We start from the raw sequence: 21,599 nt of genomic DNA, 5'->3' as shown, positions 1-21,599 counted from the left end.
CAACTTTTTGGATTGGTGTTTAGGGGTCTTGGATAACCGGTCGCGTAGTCCTGATTCGCTTAGCCTCGAGGAGCTGTCCAGCGTGCTTGCGTGCATGGACAAGGCCGTCAGGGATGGTTCGGAGGAGTTGGCTTCGCACTTCTGCACTTCGATTTTGAAGAAGAGAGCGGCCTATTGTGGTTTTACTGCAAAGGCGGTCTCTATCTCTCAAAAGGCAGAATTGTTGTATGCGCCTCTTCGAGCCATCTTTTTCCTCAGGCTATGGTCAAAGATCTGGCTGTCAGTCTACAAGAGAAGGCTACCCAAGACCTCCTAGCTCAGTCGGCAAAGCGTACGGTTGTTTCTTCTACGTGGGCACGGGCGCAACCGTTCAAGAAGCAGAAGCCCTTTCGAGGTGGAGTTTCCTCGAGAACATCTTCTCGAGGAAGTACACGTTCCAGAGGCAGAGTCTCGGCTAAGATCAGAGGAAAGAAATGAACCAGATATCCTTCAGCCACCAGTAGGAGCCAGGCTTCGACTATCTCAAAAGCTTGGATAGAAAGGAAGGCGGACAGCTGGTCGCTCAACGTCATCAAGCGGGGGTACAAGATTCCTTTCTTGAAACCTCCCCCACTGTGCACGACACCCAAGGATTTATCCCCTATTTACCATCAGGAGAAGCAACAAATACTTTTCGATCTGCTCGAGCAGATGTTGGAAAAGAGAGCGGTGGAACAGGTCGTAGACCTGACAGTTTACTTGTGAACCTAAGTTCTGGAGAGAAGAGGCGAGGCCTTTCAGACCCACTGGTTTTGCTATGACACGCCCCTGGCTCCTCCCCCCGATAGTCGTAAGAGAGCACAAACCACGCCCATCGGGGCGGAGCAACCAGAGAAGTGCGAGTGTTGACAGGAATCAAACCGCCATATTTGAAGTTGCAAGTTGCTATGAAAGTATATCTGTACTTACCATTCCATTTTCCTGTTGTGAGATTTATTTGAGATTGCAAAATTACTACAAGTAGTAACTTAAGTTCCATTTGTGAATTTTAACATTTTCCATTCCTCTTTATATTCTAAGATAATATACGTAATGTGACAGTAGTTTCACCTCCCCTTTCCAAGATATTCCTATCTTGTTACCTAAAAGTTGCATTACCTCTAAATGCAAGGAAACGAGTCTAAGTATACCTTAAAGAAATTTATGAATAATTGAAAAATGTTATGGTTGGCCTTCAGAAACATGTAAGCTGTTGACTTTTGTAGGTAGTTACTTTACAAATTCTTTATTTCCTCCAGAATGGTCTCCTCGGTTTCGGGGGTAGGGTCGGAGGGTGAACTAGACCCTGGGTCTGAAAGGCCTCGCCTCTTCTCTCCAGAACTTAGGTTCACAAGTAAACTGTCAGTTCTAGAGAGAGAGGCTTCAGCCTTTCAGACCCACTGGTTTTGCTCACCCGATACTTCAGGGGGCATGAAGATGAAGTCCTGCAACGACTGCATCGAAAGCTCCCTGTAGACCGAGGAGAGCATAAAATGACCCAAATACAGAGTTGCTTTTCCAATTCATTCTAGTCATTATCTCTTGCAGCGTAACACCATTATACATCATCCTTGAAGCTGCTTGACCTCTGATAGAGTGGAAATTGGTGGAGTGTTTTCTGGCATTGGGATCAGCTCTGAAAATACAGTCCCTGAATAGCTGCCTCATCTTTGGAAGGGACATGATCTTGAAGTTTTCATCCAGCCAAATATGGTCTTCCCTATCTATGTTCCTTTCTGCACAGATTTTATTTGTGTACTTCAGATAAAAGTTTAATTGTCTAACTGGACAAATTTTTGGCTTAGTAGGGTGACACCTAAAGCTGAATTCAATAGGAGTGTAATTGTTTCTCTGATTCTTGGCCATGAAGGAAGGGTGGTTCCTTAACACAATGGTTTCTGGTGTGAAAGTGCTCCTGGAGATACATAGATGATTAAATTGGTTAGCTCTCAATGGGCAAGCCAAAGCTACGAGGAATAAGGTCTTCTGAATCATAAGCAGCATAGAATCATCTCTTGTAGTGTTGAGGAAGGAAACTACTTTATCAAGATCCCAGCCTGGAAATTGATGAGAATTGCTGGGTCTTCTTCTATTTACTCCATCCAGCATAGCTTTAATATACTTGTCTTCTGCTAGACAATAATTGGGAAAGTATCCCTTCAAAACTGGTCCAAGAGCAGCTCGATATCCTTTTAGTGTGTTGTACGCTAGGCCCTTGTCTATTAATTCGTTAAAGTAGAGTAGCAGTGATAAAAGAGGGAACTTGTTGTTACTTCCATATTTATTGTGTATGAACTCTTTAAAGCTACTGAAGAGATTTTGGTACTTGGCCAAGGAGCTGTCTCGTAAATTGGAAGTAATTTTGTTGCATATCTCTGGAGGAAATATGGAAGGTAGTTGATCTTTTATATTCTGAAGGCGATCAAATTTAAGTGGTGTTGTGCTAAGGGTGAGGTACAGTCCATATGAAGTATCTGGCAGCCTTCTGCTTTGACTTTGTACTTCCGGTATTCCTTGGAGACTGTCTTGACTAGAGGAAACCATGGTTCCGTTTCCTGGGAAATAGTGCGAAGAAAGCATGTTGTTATTACATTCGTTATATACTTAAAAGCAACTTTATGCAGTAAGAAGCCTGGGGGAAAAGCATAAAGAGGAGAAGAACCTTCCCAGCTAATGTGAAGAGCATTATTACCAATTGCTTTTGTGTTGGGTACGGAAGAACAAAATCTTTACATTTAGAATTAAAGCCATTGGTGAAAAGGTCTATTTCAGGAAAGAAATTCATATCTGTGCAAATTAAATTGAATAGATTATCGTCAAGCAGTGGCTTCTGGATGTATGGAACCAAAGTCTCTCGATAAGGGAATCAGCCATCACATTGCTTTTCCCTTTAATCCATTTAGTTTGAATGTCTATGTTGATTTTCCTTTGATGTCTAGTAACACTTTGATGCCTCCTGGGCGATTTGTTCCTAATAATGCTACCATGTTTTTTGACCCAACAGTTTTGTTACTTGTGAATCTATGTGAATTAGTACTACTTTGTTTCTTAGTTTGTCTCTGAAGTGTTTTATACAGTAAATGCATGCAAGTAGTTCTCTAATGTTAATGTGCAGAGTATTCCTCATTTTGTAGCCATGTATTATTAGTTGAGAGTATGCCATGTTCTCCTACTAATGCTCCACCCCAGCCAAAGTGGATGCATCTGTGAATAGTTTCTAGATCTACTTGATATTAGGAATGTTTATATCACTATACATATTAGTCTGTTTCCATTCTTCTAGAAAGGATTTGAAAGAAGGAGAATGATTCTATATCCTTTAGCAAAATTATCTATGAAACCTGTGAATGGAATTTAAGATGGTATCTACCATAAAAGGTGTAGTAGGAACAGAAGTTAAGTGATCCTATCAATCTTTGATATAATTTGAGGTCAGACCTGTTCAAGTTGGATACTGTATTGGCAAGCCTGATACATTTATCAATGTTTTTCTGCATTGGTCTCATTGTTTTGTTCTCCAAGTTATAATGAACTCCCAGGAAACTCTATCTTTGCACTGGATGAATAACAGACTTTTTAATAGATATTTGCCAACCCAGCTCCGTGAGCACTTCAATAACTATTTGGATGTGAGCCTCGCATTTGTGAAAGTCATCTGCCAATATGAGTATATCATCTAAGTAATTAAAAATGAGTATATTATATTTCTTCTAATGTATTTAAAACTACTGTGTACATTAGTTTGGAAAAGATGTAGGGAGCTGTCTTAACTTCGAAGGGAACAACCGCCTCATTTGAATTTACGTTTTCCTAATTTGAACGTTAAGAATCTTTGAGCACTTGAATGAAGAGGGACGTGCCAATAAGCATCCTTTAAATCAAGTCTACCTGCCCAGTTGTTTAAATGCAAATAAGGGAATATAGTTTTAGGTTTCAGCATAGAGAAAGAAGGTTTCTTGATCATAGTATTAAGGCATTTCATATCGAAGATTAGGCGAATGTGCTCCCATCGGGTTTTAAGCTTGTAAAATATGTGGTTAGAGTAATAAAAAGCATTTCTGTTAATTTGTTCTATTACCCCTAGGTCTAGTAATCTGTTACATTCTCTCTCTAGTATTATTCTCTTGCTAGGAGAATAATATCTATCCACCCCTAATCTTTTCAAAGTCTTTTGAGCCTTATTTTTATTGCTAAATGGGAGTCTCACACCCTTACTGATCAAGTTGCATGCAAAAGAAGAATTTGGGAGTTTTTGCCAATTTTTAAATTTATTTGTCAACGACCTACCTATCCCACTTACTGGAGGGGCGTGAGAGGTTTCCTTGGAGCTAGAGGCTTCTGTAGGGAGGGAAATTTAACTCTTCTAATCATTGAATTGTTAGTGGGTACCTTTGCCAAATTTTTATTTTTACTGTGTAGCTCCAGGTTATTTTCCTCTTGGTCCCAGCAGGGCTCGATGGTATTAAGAATTAAAGCATAATTAGTTTTGTTTCTTATCTTTGACGTCTGAATTAGTTGCTGTCTGTACCCCCTGTACTCCATTTCCCCCTCTTCGGCCCCCTCTCTTGATACCTCGCTGTAGGGATTGAACCTATTCCTGAACCCAAAGCTTCCCCTGAATCCTCTGTAAAAATTAAATTTCCCTCTTGGGGTAGCCCTGATGCTTGCCAAAGTTGAACCTTCCACCTCTAGAGGTAATGTCCCCTCCCTCTAGGAAGGGGACCGCCTCGAAAGCACGAAGCAATAGCTTCCTTTGATCATCTGATAAGACCCATATATCATTAGTTTCAGCTTTAATAATAGCATCTCTCGTATCTAAATTGAGGTTCCTGGGTAAAGATCTACTTCTGAATGATCGGATTAAACTTTTAATTAGATCAATGTGTTTCCTGAAAGGCCCAATTATCACTTTAGTAATGAAATCAATATCGTTAATCTTAGAGGGGTAAGCTAATTGTGCCAGAGCTGCATGTCCTTGAAAAGAAGATATAGCCATTTTAATGTTTTCAATATCAAAGTGAAATTTTTTCTTGAAATCTTCATTAAACAACCTGCCACTTGGCCAAAAGTTCAACTTTGGCAATTTATCAATTTGAAAAGGTCTGCAAGTTCTTTATTATGATTACAAACAAAGAATTGATCATGAGAGTTTTTGTCTCCTTCACTTAATGTTAATGCAATTAGGGAGTCATTCAATTGTATTTTCCCATCTCTATGAATGGAGGGCACAGCATTAAAATTGTTAGATATATAAGTAGGAATAGGTTTGTTAAAGGTAAGCGGGTTAAATTCTTCATAGTCACTACTATCTTCATTATAAGTTGTAAATAATTCTTCATTTGCATTCTCAGGTAAATCTACTTTACTTCGCGAGGGGCGGCTTAGGAGGAGGAGTATTGTCATTCCTTTTTGCAGTCGAACCACTTCTGCAATAGGAGTGAAAACCTAGACTTAATTTTGATAATAAAAGTTTAACTGATGTCTATAATATGGCTCATGAATTTACAATCCGGCTGGACAGCAGCAGACCTAGAAGGCTGAAGCCAGGCAATCGGGTTCTAGGCTCAAATGGCCTTCATCGGTTACTAATTCAGGTCAATCGGCATCCTCTCACTAATATCCCATACTAAAATTATATAGCCTCTACAGTAATCATCTTATATTTTTATATAGCCGACCTGTCAGAAATTATTAAGACGCAGTTCCTCATGGTAAGGGGTAAACCATTATATCGAAAGGAAACGAGTGTGATATAAAATTCTACCCATTAGCTGAGGTAGGCGCAATTATACCGCCTTTGACAGGAACCCCTCCAGTTAAATGTCGACGATAGGATCTCGGTGGGATAGGCGGAAGGGAGCGGCTAATAGGTAGCCTAGATTGACGTAGTATGTTAAACTTAAAGTTAGAAAAAGTTAGGCTAGTTAGGCTACTCAGCTCGTAAGGCAAAACTAGTTAACACCTCACCTTACAACATTAATTACCTTTGTCATATAAGTATCTGGTCCTTATAATGTTTAGGGTCACTTTACACATAGTTTAGGATTATATGATAATGTACTTCTGTCTCGAAATTTATCTAATCTAAACTTTTACGATTATAACTAACGCACGGTCTGTTCCGGCTCATGTTTACCTTTTACTGCCATGCTTGTGACGTCATCATTCTTTTTTATATCCGCTGCTATCCGAGACGTTTTTATATAAAAACAGAATATTAAACCTTACCCTTTCTCCACTAGTTTCAATAATGTTTGATTCTGTAATAATAACAATTGAAGAATTTCACTATTGGAAGGTTCCTGGCTGGTTTCTTCCGTTTTGGGACCTCTCTTCTTTTTGGGTTGTGCCGGTGGAATATTGTCATCATCGCTAGTTTCGCTGAGATTATGCACATCTGCTGATACTACGACTTTTTTGGACAGTTTTAATTAGTTGATTAAGTCGTTGTCCCTCGTAACAATAATTAGGGGAGGGTTGTAGTAATGGTGAGGTGTAACAGGTTTGTTGACCTGTGTCCTGTCAACTTCAAATATGGCGGTTGATTCCTGTCAACTCGCACTTCTCTGGTTGCTCCGCCCCGATGGGCGTGGTTTGTGCTCTCTTACGACTATCAGGGGGAGGAGCCAGGGGTGTGTCATAGCAAAACCAGTGGGTCTGAAAGGCTGAAGCCTCTCTCTCTAGAACTGGAATCTCCAGGCTTCTACAACAGGATATTCCTGGTGCCGAAACAGTCAGGAGGTTGGCGACCAGTCTTAGATATGAGCAGTCTGAATCGGTTCGTACAGAAGCAGAAATTCAAGATGGAGACACCTCAGTCAGTTCTTGGGACCCTTAAGACCCAAAACGATTGGATGGTTTCATTAGACCTTCAAGACGCGTATTTCCACGTCCCCATCCATCCACAGTCGATGAAGTATCTTCGGTTTGTCCTAAAGGGACAGTTTATCAATTCAGGGCGCTTTGCTTCGGATTGAGCACTGCCCCTATGATCTTCACGACTTTAATGAAGAACGTGGCGAGGTGGCTTCATCTTGCAAATATCAGAGTCTCTATGTACCTGGACGACTGGCTCATTCGTGCCTCCACTCAAACGCGGTGTCTGAAGGATCTTCAAACACTTTATCGTTGGTGAAGTCCCTGGGACTACTGGTGAATTTCGAAAAGTCACATCTGATTCCAACCCAATCCATCCTGTATCTGGGGATTCAGATGGATTCAGTGGCTTTTCGAGCTTTTCCGTCCCAGGGACGTCAGCAGCAATGTTTAGACAAAGTGACAGCCTTCCTAAGGAAAGATTGTCGTGCTCGGTGAGGGAATGGATGAGCCTGCTGGGGACCATTTCCTCGCTGGAGAAGTTTGTTTCCTTGGGGAGACTGCACCTCAGACCGCTACAATTTTTTCTCAATGAAAATTGGAAAGAAAGCAAGAATCTGGATATGAGCTTAAAAATTTCAAGAGAGGTAAAACATCACTTAAAATGGTGGCTAGATCCAGTGAAGTTGTCGGAGGGCGTGTCTCTCAAGCTTCAGAGCCCCGACCTAGTGTTGTTCTCCGACGCGTCCACCACGGGGTGGGGAGCAACATTAGGGGGGGGAAGAAGTGTCAGGCACCTGGAGAGGGGAACAGGTGTCCTGGCACATAAACCTAAAGGAAATGGCAGCCATCTTTTAGCTCTCCAGTTTTCCAAGAAAAAGTCTCTCATCGAATAGTCCAAGTCAACTCAGACAACACCACAGCTCTGGCGTACTTGAAGAAGCAGGGGAGGAACACAGTCTCGGTCCCTTTTTGCACTGGCAAAGGAGATCTTGCTGTGGGCAAGGGCACTGGACGTCACGATCCTTACAAGGTTTGTAGCAGGAGTAGACGAAACGGTCCGGCAGATCTCCTCATCAGACGAGGTCAACTTCTGCCAACCGAGTGGACTCTGCATCAGGAGGTATGCCAAGAGCTGTGGGGGTTATGGGACGTCCGCTAGTGGACATCTTTGCGACGTCCAGAACGAAGAGGCTTCCCACTGTACTGCTCCCCAGTACTAGACCCAGCGGCAGTGGCGATAGACGCACTTCTTGGGTGGGACTGGACGGGGATGGACCTGTACGCCTTTCCCCGTTCAAGATCCTAGGGGAAGTCATGAGGAAGTTTGCGGCGTCGGAAGGGACGAGAATGACTTTGATCGCCCCGTTCTGGCCGGCGAGAGACTGGTTCACAGAGGTCATGGCCTTCGTAGTAGACTTCCCGAGGGACGCTTCCAGTAAGGACAGATCTACTCAGACAGCCCCACTTCGAGAGGTACCACAGAAATCTCTCCGCTCTGAGTCTGACTGCATTCAGACTATCCAAAAGTTGGCCAGAGCGAGAGGCTTTTCTAGGTCAGTGGCGAAAGCTATCGCCAGTGCAAGAAGAGCTTCATCCAATGCAGTGTACCAATCGAAGTGGGCAGTCTTCAGGAGTTGGTGCAAGAAGAACGGCATTTCCTCCACCACGACCTCTGTGAGCCAGATTGCTGACTTCCTTTTGTATCTGAGAAGGGATCAAAAACTTGCAGTCTCTACAATCAAGGGGTATAGGAGTGTGCTTTCAGTTGTCTTTAGGCACAGAGGCCTGGATTTGGCGGACAACAGAGACCTTCAACGATCTCTTGAGATCTTTTGAAACAACGAAGGTTCAACAACCCAGGTTGCCGTCTTGGAACTTGGATGTAGTTCTGAAGTTCCTCATGTCCAGTTCATTCGAACCTATGCATACAGCTTCCCTGAAGGATGTTACTAGAAAAGCTATCTTCCTGGACTGCTCTGGCGACGGCGAAGAGAGTCAGCGAGGTACAAGCGATTAGCAAATACGTGGGCTTTAAAGGTTATAATGCGGTTGTTCCTTGAGCCCAACGTTCCTGGCAAAAATGAAAATCCAAGTCAACCCTTGGCCTAGGACCTTCGAAATTAAAGGGATGGCCGAAATCATTGGGCGTGAGCCAGAGAGAGTTCTGTGCCCTGTCAGGGCTCTAAAATTCTACCTAAAGAAGACTAAGGATTGTAGAGGTGCTTTCGGATAACTTGTGGTGTTCGGTAAGGAAGCCAAATTTACCAATGTCGAAGAATGCTTTGGCTTTTTCTTGAGGGACACCATCAAGGAAGCACATTCATCCTGTCAAGAAAGTGATATGAAAATGTTGAAGGTGAATGCGCATGAAGTGAGGGCTATTTCTACGTCGGTAGCCTTCCAAAAGAACATGGCACTTAATGACATCTTGAATGCCACATTTTGGCCTAGTAATTCAGTGTTTGCCTCTCACTACCTTCGGGAGGTGAGGACTACATACGAGAACTGTTGCTCTTTGGGCCCATATGTCGCAGCAGACACTATATTGGGTACAGAGAGTAGCACTCTTCCTATCATTTAGGAAATAATAGTTAGTTTGGACTTTTTAATTTTATTTCTTTTTATTTTTTATTTTTAGTTTATTATTCTTAGTTAGGTGTTTAGTTTATTGTGGTCTTGGGTCGGCCGCCTTAGGCGGACTTCCCTCCATTAGCCTTGGTTATACGAAGTTTAAAACCAGATAGGCTAGGTCAGGTGGTAATGTTTTTGCTTCGCCCTCATAATAGGGTAAAATGTTTTTGTCACATTGTGGTCATCATCTGGAGCGCACCAGCTATATAGGTCACGTCCTTGCTGGCACCTCCAGTGAAGCATTAACAGCATTCGGTGTCTAATCAACACCTATATGATCTGTCACATTGTGGTCACGCTCCCCGTGACAGTTCATTAGAGCGCACCAGCTACACAGGTCACGTCCTTGCTGGCACCTCTAGGAATGCATTACCCAAAAAATTGGAGGTCTATAATGTAGGATCTAGTTGTTTTGTGGTCACGCCCCCGTTGACAGATCCTCTAGAACTCAACAGCATCGCAGTGTCACTACCTTGCTGGAGTCTCTAGTAAAGCAGAAGCAGACTTGGGTGACGGTACTCACGAAGTCAGCTATGCTAACAGGTAAGGAACCAAGATATCAATCATGTAAATGGAATTGTTTCCCAAAATCCGAGTCTGTCTCCCCCTTCCTCCAAAGGTGGGATTCAGCTATATATATATCTGGCAGGTAAGGTTCATGAACAAAATGATATTGTTATGATACAATAAAGTTTGTTCATACTTACCTGGCAGATATATATAATCAAAGTGCCCACCCACCTCCCCTCAGGAGACAGTGGCACTAGAAATATCTGACAGAAAATGGGAATGGTTCCTGACGCCCGCCTCCAGCGGCGGGAATGGGTACTAACCACCTGGCCGACCACTGCGTGTGCCGGGAGTTTTGAAATTCTGTCGGACTTCGGAGAATACAGCTATATATATATCTGCCAGGTAAGTATGAACAAACTTTATTGTATCATAACAATATCATTTTTCATAGCTACAAACCTGAGGTCTTAACATTGTACTGCCCACCTCTAGCCACCCCTCTGTCTGCTAAGACATCCTGAGTTGGGAAAGACTGACACGGTGGCACAGATGCGTGGTCCTTAACCACTCTTCACCTGATGTACGCATGTGTTGCCAGATCTCACAAGATTCCTTGCTTTCATCTGCGATTTAACCAGATCCAGCTAGGCGCTAGAAATTATCCTATTGTTAAGACCTCAGGCTTGTAGCTATGAAAAATACAAATTGTCTCAGAAAATTTGTCATATTTTTATAAAAAAATTTATTATTTGGGTACTTGCCTACTGTTAAAGTAGGCCCAGCCCAACTTCCCCCTACAGTGGGCTATCAAAGGGAATTCTGGCAAGAAAAAACAATCGAAACGCCTGGTGTAGAACAGGCAGTAATTTGATTTTTTTCTATTGTTTGAACACAAATTTGCCTATTGGCATATCTATATCTTATATCTTTTTATTTTAGAATTTTACGTTGATAGTCTTATGACAGAATGTTCTTATGAGCATTCATTTATAGCATGAAACCAGTCCTAGTAACACTCCTTGTGATTTGTAGCCTTGGTTTGTGGCGTTATGTAAAGGCATTGACAGTTTTGCACAATAGCATTAACAAAGGTCCAGGTACAAGGATTATAAGGGGAATAATCCTAGTAAAAACCTTAGGTCTCAAATTAGATATCTAGTTTCCTTATATCAACTTGATGTTAGTCTTTAATTAGATTTATATAACTGATGCTCAGCAAATCACTGCCATTCTAAGTAGCCTCATTGATCCTTTCTGGTAGTATGAAAAAAAATCCACAAAATAAAAAATAAAAGCACCTAAAATTCATGTCTGAATTACATTTAATTTGTGTTTGGATTTCATTTGATATGAGGGCATGTAGTGTGCTTGGTTTTTATTTTTCAGACAGTCTTATAACTGAAATCATAGGATTCTGTATGTATGTACTGAATGGTTAATTATTGCATTTTAGCTCTTAAAGAAGTTTATCTTTTACAGTTTTGAATTGTGTAAGGATATTGATGCGAGTCATCCCGTATATTTTTGAGGATCCTGATTGGCGAGGATTTTTTTGGTTTGTCCAGTTCTTCCAGCAGGTGGAGAAGAGGAAGGTTCTGGAGATTCAGTTCCCCTAGCACACAGTTTAATTCATGCTCGTGTGTAAGTGTAGCACTGTGTCATTGTATTTTAAATTTGAATTATATTATGTACTTTGTATAAAGGTCCATTTACTGTAATATAATACTATACAGTGTTCCGCCGTATTCGTGGGGAAGTGTACCAGACACCCCCGTGAATAGTTAAAACCTGCGAATAGTTAGAACCACCACTAAAAATGCTTATAACTGCCTATCTTGAAAGTTCAGATACCAAATGTATACCTTTAATAACATCCTACTGCAAATATACCTAAAATTACTAACCTATTACTGTATTAATCTTTGAGGTTATATTATTAACATCATTCAAAGTCATCTTAAACATTTTACCATTAAAAATATATACCCACAGCCAATAACACAGAGAGAGAGAGAGAGAGAGAGAGAGAGAGAGAGGAGAGAGAGAATGGCAACATCAGACCATCAAGAGTGAAATTATGAATTATTTCTGAGACAGAGAGAATAATAATGACAGAGAGAGAGAGAGAGAGGAGAGAGAGAGAGAAGGACGAGAGAGAGAGAGAGAGAGAGAGAGAGAATAACTCCTAAACTCCGACTCCTTCCCCTCCGCCAATACTCTGCCAATACTCCGCCAATACGTATATCAAACTGTCATTTACTCGACCCCACATTCCTCCACATGGATAAAAAGGGATTTTGACAAAAGAAAAATCTATTTCTGGGCAAGGGCCTGTGTCGCCCAGTGAAATGTCCCTTTAGCACACATTTCTAAGGTATAAATATTGCTATAATACCAGAGAAAAAAGCTAATATGGAAATGCTTGCTCACCTTATTTAAGGTGTCGGTATGGTTTCTGGGGCGAGTGAAACCACTACCAGAGGTCCTTTGCCATTTAGATTCATCCTTCTTCAGTATCCCTCATCTACAGAGGAGCCGATCTAAGGCCCACTACTCGCTTCCGTTATGGCTAGCGCCTCGACGTCATTCCTGCAGATAGCACCCAAGCTGGGCCAAAAGAGCCGGGGGGGGGGGGGGGGGGGGGGGGGGGGGGAGGGGGGGGGGGGGGGGGGGGGGGGGGGGGGGGGGGGGGGGGGGGGGGGGGGGGGGGGGGGGGGGAAAGGAAAGGGGATTTCACTGGGCGACACAGGCCCTTGCCCAGAAATAGATTTTTCCTTCATCAAAATCCCTTTTCTGGCTCAGCCTGTGTCGCTACGTGAAATAGTACCAGAGAAATGGCCACACAAGCTTGGAAAGAAGGAAGCACACAAGTAACATTAAAGGATAATAAAAAACAAGGTTAATTGCTATAATCTAATAACAAGGTTACAAAACAAGTAACAACAGAGCAATTGGAGCTTTAATGCTAAATCAAATACAAAAATATACATACTTAAGAGTAATTAGCAAGGCTAAATGCAAACTGTGACTAATCCTAGGAACAAAACAAAAGGAAACATCACAATTATGTACAACATGTGGCATCCAAGGTACAATATGGCTACATTGACGGCTGAGCTACGGCAAGAATGCTAGCGAGGCAGGTAGGAAAGAGAGATATAAGTCAAACTACTTACTACTAATTAAGCAGTGTTAGGGGAAACTGCTTTCCGGCTGCCACTGCTGGAAATTTAAGGGCTTCTAAGGACTTAAGATAATGGCGTTTGAATACTGTCGGAGATTTCCAGCCTGTGTACTTCTTCAGATCATCAAAATTCATATGTTGAAAGTAATTAATAGAGGTAGCTACTGCCCTAACATCATGTACCTGTGGGAAGGACTGCGGGTTGGCTTGTTTTATAAAGTATAAAATTTGCTGTTTAATTCCTTTTAAGGAAATGGTGCCTCCCTTTTCCCTAATAAACATAGGGCCTGAAGATCTTAGGGCAGTTCTACTTAGATATGCTTTTAGAGAAGAAATTGGACATAAGGACGGGTCCTGTGGAAGTGGGAGAATTTTCCATGGGGCCCACCTATCCAGTGGGTCCTCATCCTTAGCTAGAAATTGGCGATCTGGAGAAAGTAACACTTCTCCTGAAGGGAGAAATTCTATATGACCTGATTCTCTAGATAGAGCCGACAGTTCAGATATCCTGGCTCCTGAGGCCAGACTTAACAGGAATAATGTTTTCCTCAGGAGAGCTAAATAGTCACATGAGTCATTATTAGTGTCTGAGGCCAATTTAAGGACATCATTTAAAAACCATGACACAGACTTGGGCCTCTCGGATGGTCTGAGTCTAGCGCAGGCCTTAGGGATAGATGAAAAATAAGAATCTGTCAGATCTATTTTGAATCCAAACTGGAAGATCTTCTTAAGGGCAGACTTAGTAGTAGTAATAGTACTAGCTGCTAAACCTTTCTCAAATAGTGTCCTGAAAAAAGATATGGCCAGATTCATGGTCATGGTTTGTGCATTAGAGTCCCTTAGTAATACAGCTAGTTTTTTAACGGCTGAATCATATTGACGCAAGGTCGATTCCCGTTTACCAGATTCTAAGAATAAGATGTTCTGGGGATCGATATTAGCGTCTCTTTGTGCCGCAAACTTCATGAAGTCCATAAAGTTAGGGTTTTCTGAATTCCTGAGGAAGCAAACACAGTCTGCATTTGCACTAGTTGTGATAGTTTGGGATTGGGGATCCGTTGAAGGCGGAGTCCCAATTCCAGTAGAAGTGGGAACCAATTGCTCTTGGGCCAATTGGGGGCTATTAGAGCAATGTGGCCTTTGAACGTCCTGAGTTTGTTCAGAACTTTCAAGAGAAGATTCACTGGAGGAAAGAGGTAAATCTTCTTCCATTGATTCCAGTCTATAGCCATGGCGTCCGTGGCATAGGCCAGAGGGTCCAGGTTGGGGGCCACATAACAAGGGAGTTTGTGATTCGACTCGGTGGCGAAGAGATCTACCCGAAGTCCTGGTACTAGTTGACAGACCCAGCTGAATGACTCCTTGTCTAGGGACCACTCAGACTCCAGCGGGACTGAGCGTGATAGCGCATCTGCTACTACGTTCCTTACTCCCACTAGATGAGTGGCGGACAGGTGCCATTTGTTTGTTCTTGTCTGCTAGTGAAAATATGGCTATCATGACATGGTTCACGTGGCTCGACTTGGAGCCTCCCCTGTTGATGCAGTGCACTACTACTGCACTGTCCAGCACCAGTTTGATATGAGATTTCTTGGCTGGATGAAACTTTTTCAGGGTGAGGAACACTGCCATAGCTTCCAGTACATTGATATGAAGCTGGCGAAATGGTAGGGACCAGGTTCCTTGTACCTTTTTGTACTGTGAGTATCCTCCCCAGCTGCTTCGTGATGCATCTGTGTGGATTACTAAGGCTGGCGGAGGGAACTGGAGCGGAATTGTCTTTGACAAATTCTTGATCTCCGTCCACGGGCGGAGTCTCTTCCGTAAGATCGCTGGGATAGGGGCTAGTTTGTCCCGGGATCTGTTATTTGCTCTTGAACGCCAAACCCGGTTTATGTCCTTTAGTTTGGCTTTTAGAAGAACGACCGTTACTGAGGCAAATTGGAGAGAACCTAAGATTCTTTCTTGGTTCCTCCGGGACGTCTGCTTGCACTTGAGAAATTGTCTGGTTGCTTTGGCTATTTCTCTCCTCTTCAACGGCGGAATTGATAGAGTGTGGGAGTTTAAGTCCCATTGAATGCCTAACCACTGGAAGTGGGACTCCGGTGTTAGCTGGGACTTGGTTTTGTTTATCTGGAAGCCTAGGTGTTCCAGAAACTGGAATACTTTGACCGTTGCTTTACGGCATGCTTCGATGCTTGTGGCCCACATGAGCCAATCGTCCAGATAAGCTACTAGCATTATTCCTAGAGACCTTAGTTCTTGAACAACTGTCTCCGCCAGTTTTGTAAATATCCTGGGGGCTACGTTGAGCCAGAACGGCATTACTTTGAAAGAGAAGGCCTGGTTTCCTAGTCTGAAGCTTAGAAACGGGCGGAAGTGTCTTGCTACTGGAACATGATAGTATGCATCTGTAAGATCTATAGAGGTGGTGACGGCCCCACGGGGAAGTAAGGTCCGCACCTGTGAAAGGGTCAACATCCGGAACATGTCACAACGAATGAATAAGTTCAAATGGGACAAGTCTAGAATTATTCTTCACTTGTTTGACCCTTTCTTTGGCACGCTGAACAAGTGACCTTGAAATTTTAAATGCTTGACTCTTGATACTACTCCTTTTTGAAGGAGTTCTTGAGAGTACTCTACCAATTCCGCTGTTGGTTGTTGATGAAAGGTGTTGGATGGAGGGGGACCTTTAAGCCAACTCCATCCTAGACCTTTGGACACAATGCTTTGGGCCCATATGCTGAACCTCCAAAGGTGACGAAAGAGGAACAGTCTCCCTCCTACCTGGGGATTCTCACTGGTTTGAGGAAGGGCGTGCACCACGTCCTCCTCGGGAACCCTTGCCTTGGTTGGAGGCTCTTCCGCCGCCCCGTTGACGGAAGGCGCCTTTAGGTCTGCTACCCCTGCCAAACCTGTTGAAGGGCTGAAAGGACTGGCTTTCAAACACTGGGTTGTAGACAGGGAAAACAGTGTAGGAGGTCGAAGCCTATGCCTGTTGCAGCGATTGTGTCAGCAGCACAAACTGCTGTTGTGGCTGCGACTTAGAAGTTGAGGGTTGCGGTACTTGTGATACCGGAACCGCTTGCACTAGAGTCTGCTGTTGAGGAGCCTGGAAAGGGTGGAATTTCCTAGGCTTCTTTTTCGATTTGGGATTCGATCCAGCTGACTCTGGTTTGCGTTTGGTGACCAGTCCCAAGCGAACCCTTAGACTCTGATTGAATCTAACTGCCTCGCAGTGAACTTCGTTCACTACAGAGGCTGGGAAGAGGTCAGAGCCCCAAATGGATGAGGCTAAAAGCTTGTTAGGCTCATGGCGGATCGTGGCCTCTGCCAGTACATGTTTCCTACAATTTTGACTAGCAATGACGAAATCATACAAGTCACATTGCATCAAGTACAAAAGTGACTTAGCAATGATCTTGAATAATGGCTCTTCTCCGTAGATTAGAGCCGATACTTCCGTCATCACTAGCGAATTGAGGGACCTACACAGCCTCATCCTGGCGTCATACTCAGTCTGGATGAGGTTGTCTGACAGCCTGGGCAATCTCTCGCTGAATAGAGTGATGGCGCAGTCTGGCTTCAGCTTACCCACTGAAAAGATGGCCGGAAGATCTACCCAGTGATCGTCAGTTCCGGGGAGCAGGAGGGAAGTTGGTTCTGGGCATGGGTTCGTCCTTCATCGCGGCTTGCAAAGTTAATTCTGCTACCTTCGATGTGAACGGGATGGGTGTCTCCTCGTCCACGGTGAAGATCGTGAAGGGGCTCTTAAATGCAGTAACCTTGGTGTTGGTACACTGCCACTCCTCCAGGTTACGCAACCATGCCTGCTGCGCCTGATCCCGGGAGAGGATCACCATCTCTTTCGGGACCTTGTCTTCCCTTCTCATAGCTGCTTCTGTGAGGTGGACATAGCCTATGAAAGGGGGCTGTAATCCTTGCGGATGGAACTCGAAGTCCTCAATCCTTCGAGTTCCGCAGCCCTCGATCGTCAGCATGTCGTCCACATAAGGAGCATAAGAAGCAACCCTTCAAGGGTTGTTTGGGGTAAAGGCAGGAAGGGTAGACGAGTTTGGCATCAGCAAGCTTTGAGCTGCCAGGCCGGACTGTGGAAGTCCTGTCAACGCGTTTTCATGGAGACCTGCAATGAGGTTCTCCTGGGTAACCAACCTATCCGAGATAGCCTGGATAGACTACCCTGACTCCTCCAGAGAAGATGAGAGTTGCACAAACATCTCCTGGAACTTGGATTGTACCAAGTTCCCGACCATGCTACCCATCTGCTGCATAATATTGGCCGAAATATTTGCAGAGAAGGTGTCTGGGTCAAAACGGGAAGGTTCTACCTTCTCCCTAGGAGTCCTCCCTTGGAGGTTGATGCCTCAGGGACAGAGGGGAAGGGCTGAGCCCTCTCCTTAGAAGACTTAGACCTCGACCCTTTAGAGTAAGAAGTCAGCTTAGCCTTGTCAGCTCCGGGATGGTGAGCCTGGTGGGATACTTACGGGTGCAAGGCTTGGTACCTGACTTCTTTGACAGAGACTGCTGCAGCGTTTTAAAGTCTCGCTTGCCTTTGACTTTAGTGATCACCAGGGCGGACTTTGGTCTGACCGACTGAATCCCCCCGGTGAATCCCTGGGAAGAGGTTGAAGTAGAAGGAGAGGAAGCTCTAGATGGGCTCAAGGAAAACCCTTGAGCCCCTACAGTACCTTCCTTGCTAACATTCTTACCTGTGCCCATGGCTTCCACCGTCATGGGCTCGGGAGGTCCAGGTCTAAGGCAGCTACTTCCTTGGTGACCTCCTGCATCGGCGCCTCCTCTGAGGGCTGGGAAACTTCCTCCTGGATGGAAGCGATCAGGGGAGCCGCCGCTTCGGGGTCCACGTAGGAGGTACTAATCCCGCCGGGGAAGATAAGTGGGGCCATCTCCTTGGAGAGGATGTAGGGTTGGCCCTTGGTCACATTGCGGCCAAACCCACCAACCCAGGCCTTCAGGGTGGCAAGAGCAGTCTCTCGGATCGCTTGGGCGCCCTGAAAGAGAGGGTTAGTATTAATACTTAAGATTACTTAGATTAAACTATGACTTAACTTAATGGACATATCAAAGACTATATCTGTCATTGGTACTCATTGCATTACTGTGTAGACTTGAAACGCCACCCACCTCAGAGGAGACCTGGTCTGCGAACTCGTAGCAAATCAGGCAACTCTCATGGTGCCACACCAGGGACTCGTTGAAGCGGATCGTGCAGGTGGCGTGAGTCCAGCAGACCTCGTGCCCACAGGGGTCTTGCAGCACGGCGTTACAGCCTGACTCCATACAATGGGTGAACTGTAAGTGAAATGACACATGAGTATCATCACTAACGTTCCGGACTAAGTCCGTGATGTGATATGTCATATGTTAAAAGGTAACAAGGTTCAGTCTCTACCTGCTCTTTGACCGTGTGTGGTGAGTCGTTCGACAGGATCGGTAGAACACCTTGAAACAGTGTGTCTCCGGCGATGCCAGAGAACAGTGGAGTCACTGAATCAGGAAGACCACCTAATCCATACGCCAGAGTGGGGAGTAGTCCGAACACCGGGTGAGGAGCAGGAGGAGACCAACATAAAAACGGCGGAGCCTGATAACTCCGCCGTTGATAAACTTAAAACTAGAATAAGTTGGTGGATATCCCTAGGGGTAGCTGGGACTCCGCCAAACTTAAACTAAAGATAATGGATGTTATATATATATATGTATGTAAAACCATGCATGTACAAAGTGTACTCTTGTAAGGAGGTCGGGGCCTCCTTAGCATACCACCAACCTAAAGCGAATAACCTGGCTACGCTGGGGTCCTGATCCGCCTGGAGCGGAGGCGATGGTGCTAGCGGTTAGGAGAACACGACCAGAGCGCCGAGGAGAGCCGAGCCAAACCGAGCTTGGTGGCCAACCGAGGCTCGGCCGAGGAGGGTCCCCCCCTACTCTACTGGGGAGAACGGCAGGGAGCCAACCCGCTCGCCGAGAGCCCTCCAGCTACCTCCCCTGTCCCCCTAGAGAGAGGGAGGAAGGGTGGAGGATGCTCAGACGGCTGCCTGAAACAGCGTGAGCGAACGTACCTCCCCCCAAGGGGGGGGAGAGGGGCTGGAAGGACCGACGCGAGGTGGCTCATACGCGGTCGCCTGGAACTCTTTGGCCTAGGTCCTGTATTTCATGGTCCCCACCAGTTTATTGCTTCCTCTCATCAGTTTTATCCCTTTTTTATGTTGTTTTCATGACTAAATACTTTTTTATGAAACAAAAATGACTTAGTAATTTTCAAATATTAACACTTAAACTCCGATTGGACGTATTATACGTCAACATAAATTGTCTGTTGGGTGCCGATTGGACGTATGGTACGTCAATATAAAAAGTTTTTTAAAAATTCGCGTAAAAATACTTATAGGCCTACCAGGCGAAAACTTTTGAAGCACGCTGGGAGCTCACGAATCAAGACATTGTTTTGTTTACAATCGTTACCCAGGCGCGCAAACGTGAATTTCTTTCTTCTCGCACTAAAAAACATCAGCGACACATCTCAGAAATTATTTTGTCACTTTGACATAATTTTTCACCATTTTTTTATTATTTGCCGTTACATGGAGTATTCTATATGAAAATGTGCGCAATTTCATGTAGAATACAGCTAAAAAACAACTCATGGTGGTAGCTTTCATCAGTTTTGAAATATTTTTATATGAATAATGATAAGTGCCAAAATTTCAACCTTTCGGTCAACTTTGACTCTACCGAAAAATGGTCGAAAAAAAACCGCAATTGTAAGCTAAAACTCTTATATTCTAGTAATATTCAATCATTTACCTTTTTTTATTTTCAACAAATTGAAAGTCTCTAGCAACAATTTTCGATTTATTTATTGTGAATTTATGAAAAAAACTTTCCTTACGTCGGCGCGGGTAACTCTTCCGAAAAAATCTTAAATTTTTTCATCCGATTGTCGTAATGTTTGCACCATTTTAAATTAGCCGTTACATAAAGTGTTATGCAGAATACAAATAAAAATAATCCATGGTTGTAGCTTTTATCAGTTTTGAAATATTTTCATATAAATAACGATAAGTGCCAAAATTTCAACCTTCAGTCAACTTTGACTCGACTGAAATGGTCGAAAAACGGAATTTTAAGCTAAAAATCTTGCATTCTAGTAATATTCAATCATTTATACCTTTATTATGCAACAAATTGGAAGTCTCTAGCACAATATTTCGATTTATGGTGAATTTATGAAAAAAAAAATTTTTTTTCCTTACGTCCGCGCGGTAACTCTTCCAAAAAAAAAAAAAAAAGAAGAAATTTCTGGCTCAGCTCGTGTCGCTGCGCGAAATATCCTTTAATCTATTATTTCTAGGGTAAATGTACTAACACATACCAGAGAATAAATAAATAAAGAAAAAAGGTCAGTATAACTGACTCGCTCACCCTCCAAGAGGGTGTCGGTATGAACACTATGGCGAGTGAGACCACTACCACGAGCCAAATGCCAATAGAAATCTCCCACTACAAAACCCTCCAAGAGGGGAGCCGACCCACAGAGTGGGCAGCGAGTACTACTACTACTCCATCCCATGCTGCCGACTGCTGCGCCTCTGGTGGCCATCCTTTTCAGTTAGCGCACAGGATTCACACGTGCCATTTTTTCTCTCTGTGTTTTTTGTGCCCTTTCGTTGGATTTATTTACCATGGAGCGTGCAGCCATCGCAGCAGCTAAGTTAAGTACTCAGTATTTATGGTTAGTTGGTTTTTTCCGGCCCTGAGCCCGTATTTGCCGTTTTTTAGGTATAAATACGAAACTCTAGGTCGGAAAAAAGCATGGCAGCATGGTTTTCTGCCTCGTGGTGGGTTCGTTCTTGGTCACCCATACCCAGAACATCCCCTTATTTATGTACGCTCTATTTTAATTATCCGCTTTACTTAGGGTACTGTCTACACGGGTTTGTCATGCATGCATGTCTTTTACCTTATGTAGGCTCCTTCTATCCAGACCCTAGTCACGGCTCTTAGTATCGGCCCCGACTAGCTTTGAGTGGTAGACTTGCCTTCGGGTTAGTCGTACACTCCTGGATTTTTTCATCTTCCTTCTATATTGTTTTCTTCTTTCATTATTATTCATTTGAATTATTTATTTGATATTGTTTAGGTTAGTTAGGCGTCTGGCTTGCTTAGCCTAGGTCATGGCTCATTGAGCCTATACCCTACCGCTCATCAGTTCGGTTGCTTCCTATAGCATCTCTCTGATCAGTTGGTTTTGGTCCAGTGGGCCTATATGCTACCGCTCATCAGTTCAGTTGCTTCCCGATAGCATCTCTCTGATCAGTTGGTTTGTCCTAGGCTTAGTTGTCTTTGTTCTGTTCTTACCGCCCCGTGGTCACTACGTGATCACGAG

The 21,599-nt window shown here is 43.8% G+C and overlaps 2 protein-coding genes across 4 annotated transcripts in view; one reads left to right on the top strand and one right to left on the bottom strand.

Annotated features, from left to right (window-relative positions):
• The window catches only part of LOC135221776 (protein HID1-like), a 476,459-nt gene that overhangs the window by 66,672 nt on the left and 388,188 nt on the right, over window positions 1-21,599 (top strand). The window lies entirely within an intron of this gene.
• On the bottom strand, window positions 1,095-6,425 carry LOC135221782 (uncharacterized). Of its 2 annotated transcripts, none has more exons than XM_064259642.1 (2): window positions 6,247-6,425; window positions 1,095-2,573 (listed from the first exon to the last, which is right to left on the bottom strand). In XM_064259642.1, the coding sequence occupies exon 2, from the start codon at window positions 2,560-2,562 to the stop codon at window positions 1,441-1,443; it is 1,122 nt and encodes a 373-aa protein (XP_064115712.1). In that variant the 5' UTR covers window positions 2,563-2,573; window positions 6,247-6,425; the 3' UTR covers window positions 1,095-1,440. The 2 variants fall into 2 exon arrangements, with proteins under 2 accessions (XP_064115712.1, XP_064115704.1); XM_064259634.1 differs by lacking the exon at window positions 6,247-6,425 and adding an exon at window positions 6,003-6,138.

The sequence above is a fragment of the Macrobrachium nipponense genome, chromosome 20 (genome assembly GCF_015104395.2).
Source record: "Macrobrachium nipponense isolate FS-2020 chromosome 20, ASM1510439v2, whole genome shotgun sequence".
Taxonomy (NCBI): domain Eukaryota; kingdom Metazoa; phylum Arthropoda; class Malacostraca; order Decapoda; family Palaemonidae; genus Macrobrachium; species Macrobrachium nipponense.
Note: the sequence above shows the minus strand (reverse complement) of the source record. Positions and strands in the feature narration are given on the sequence as shown.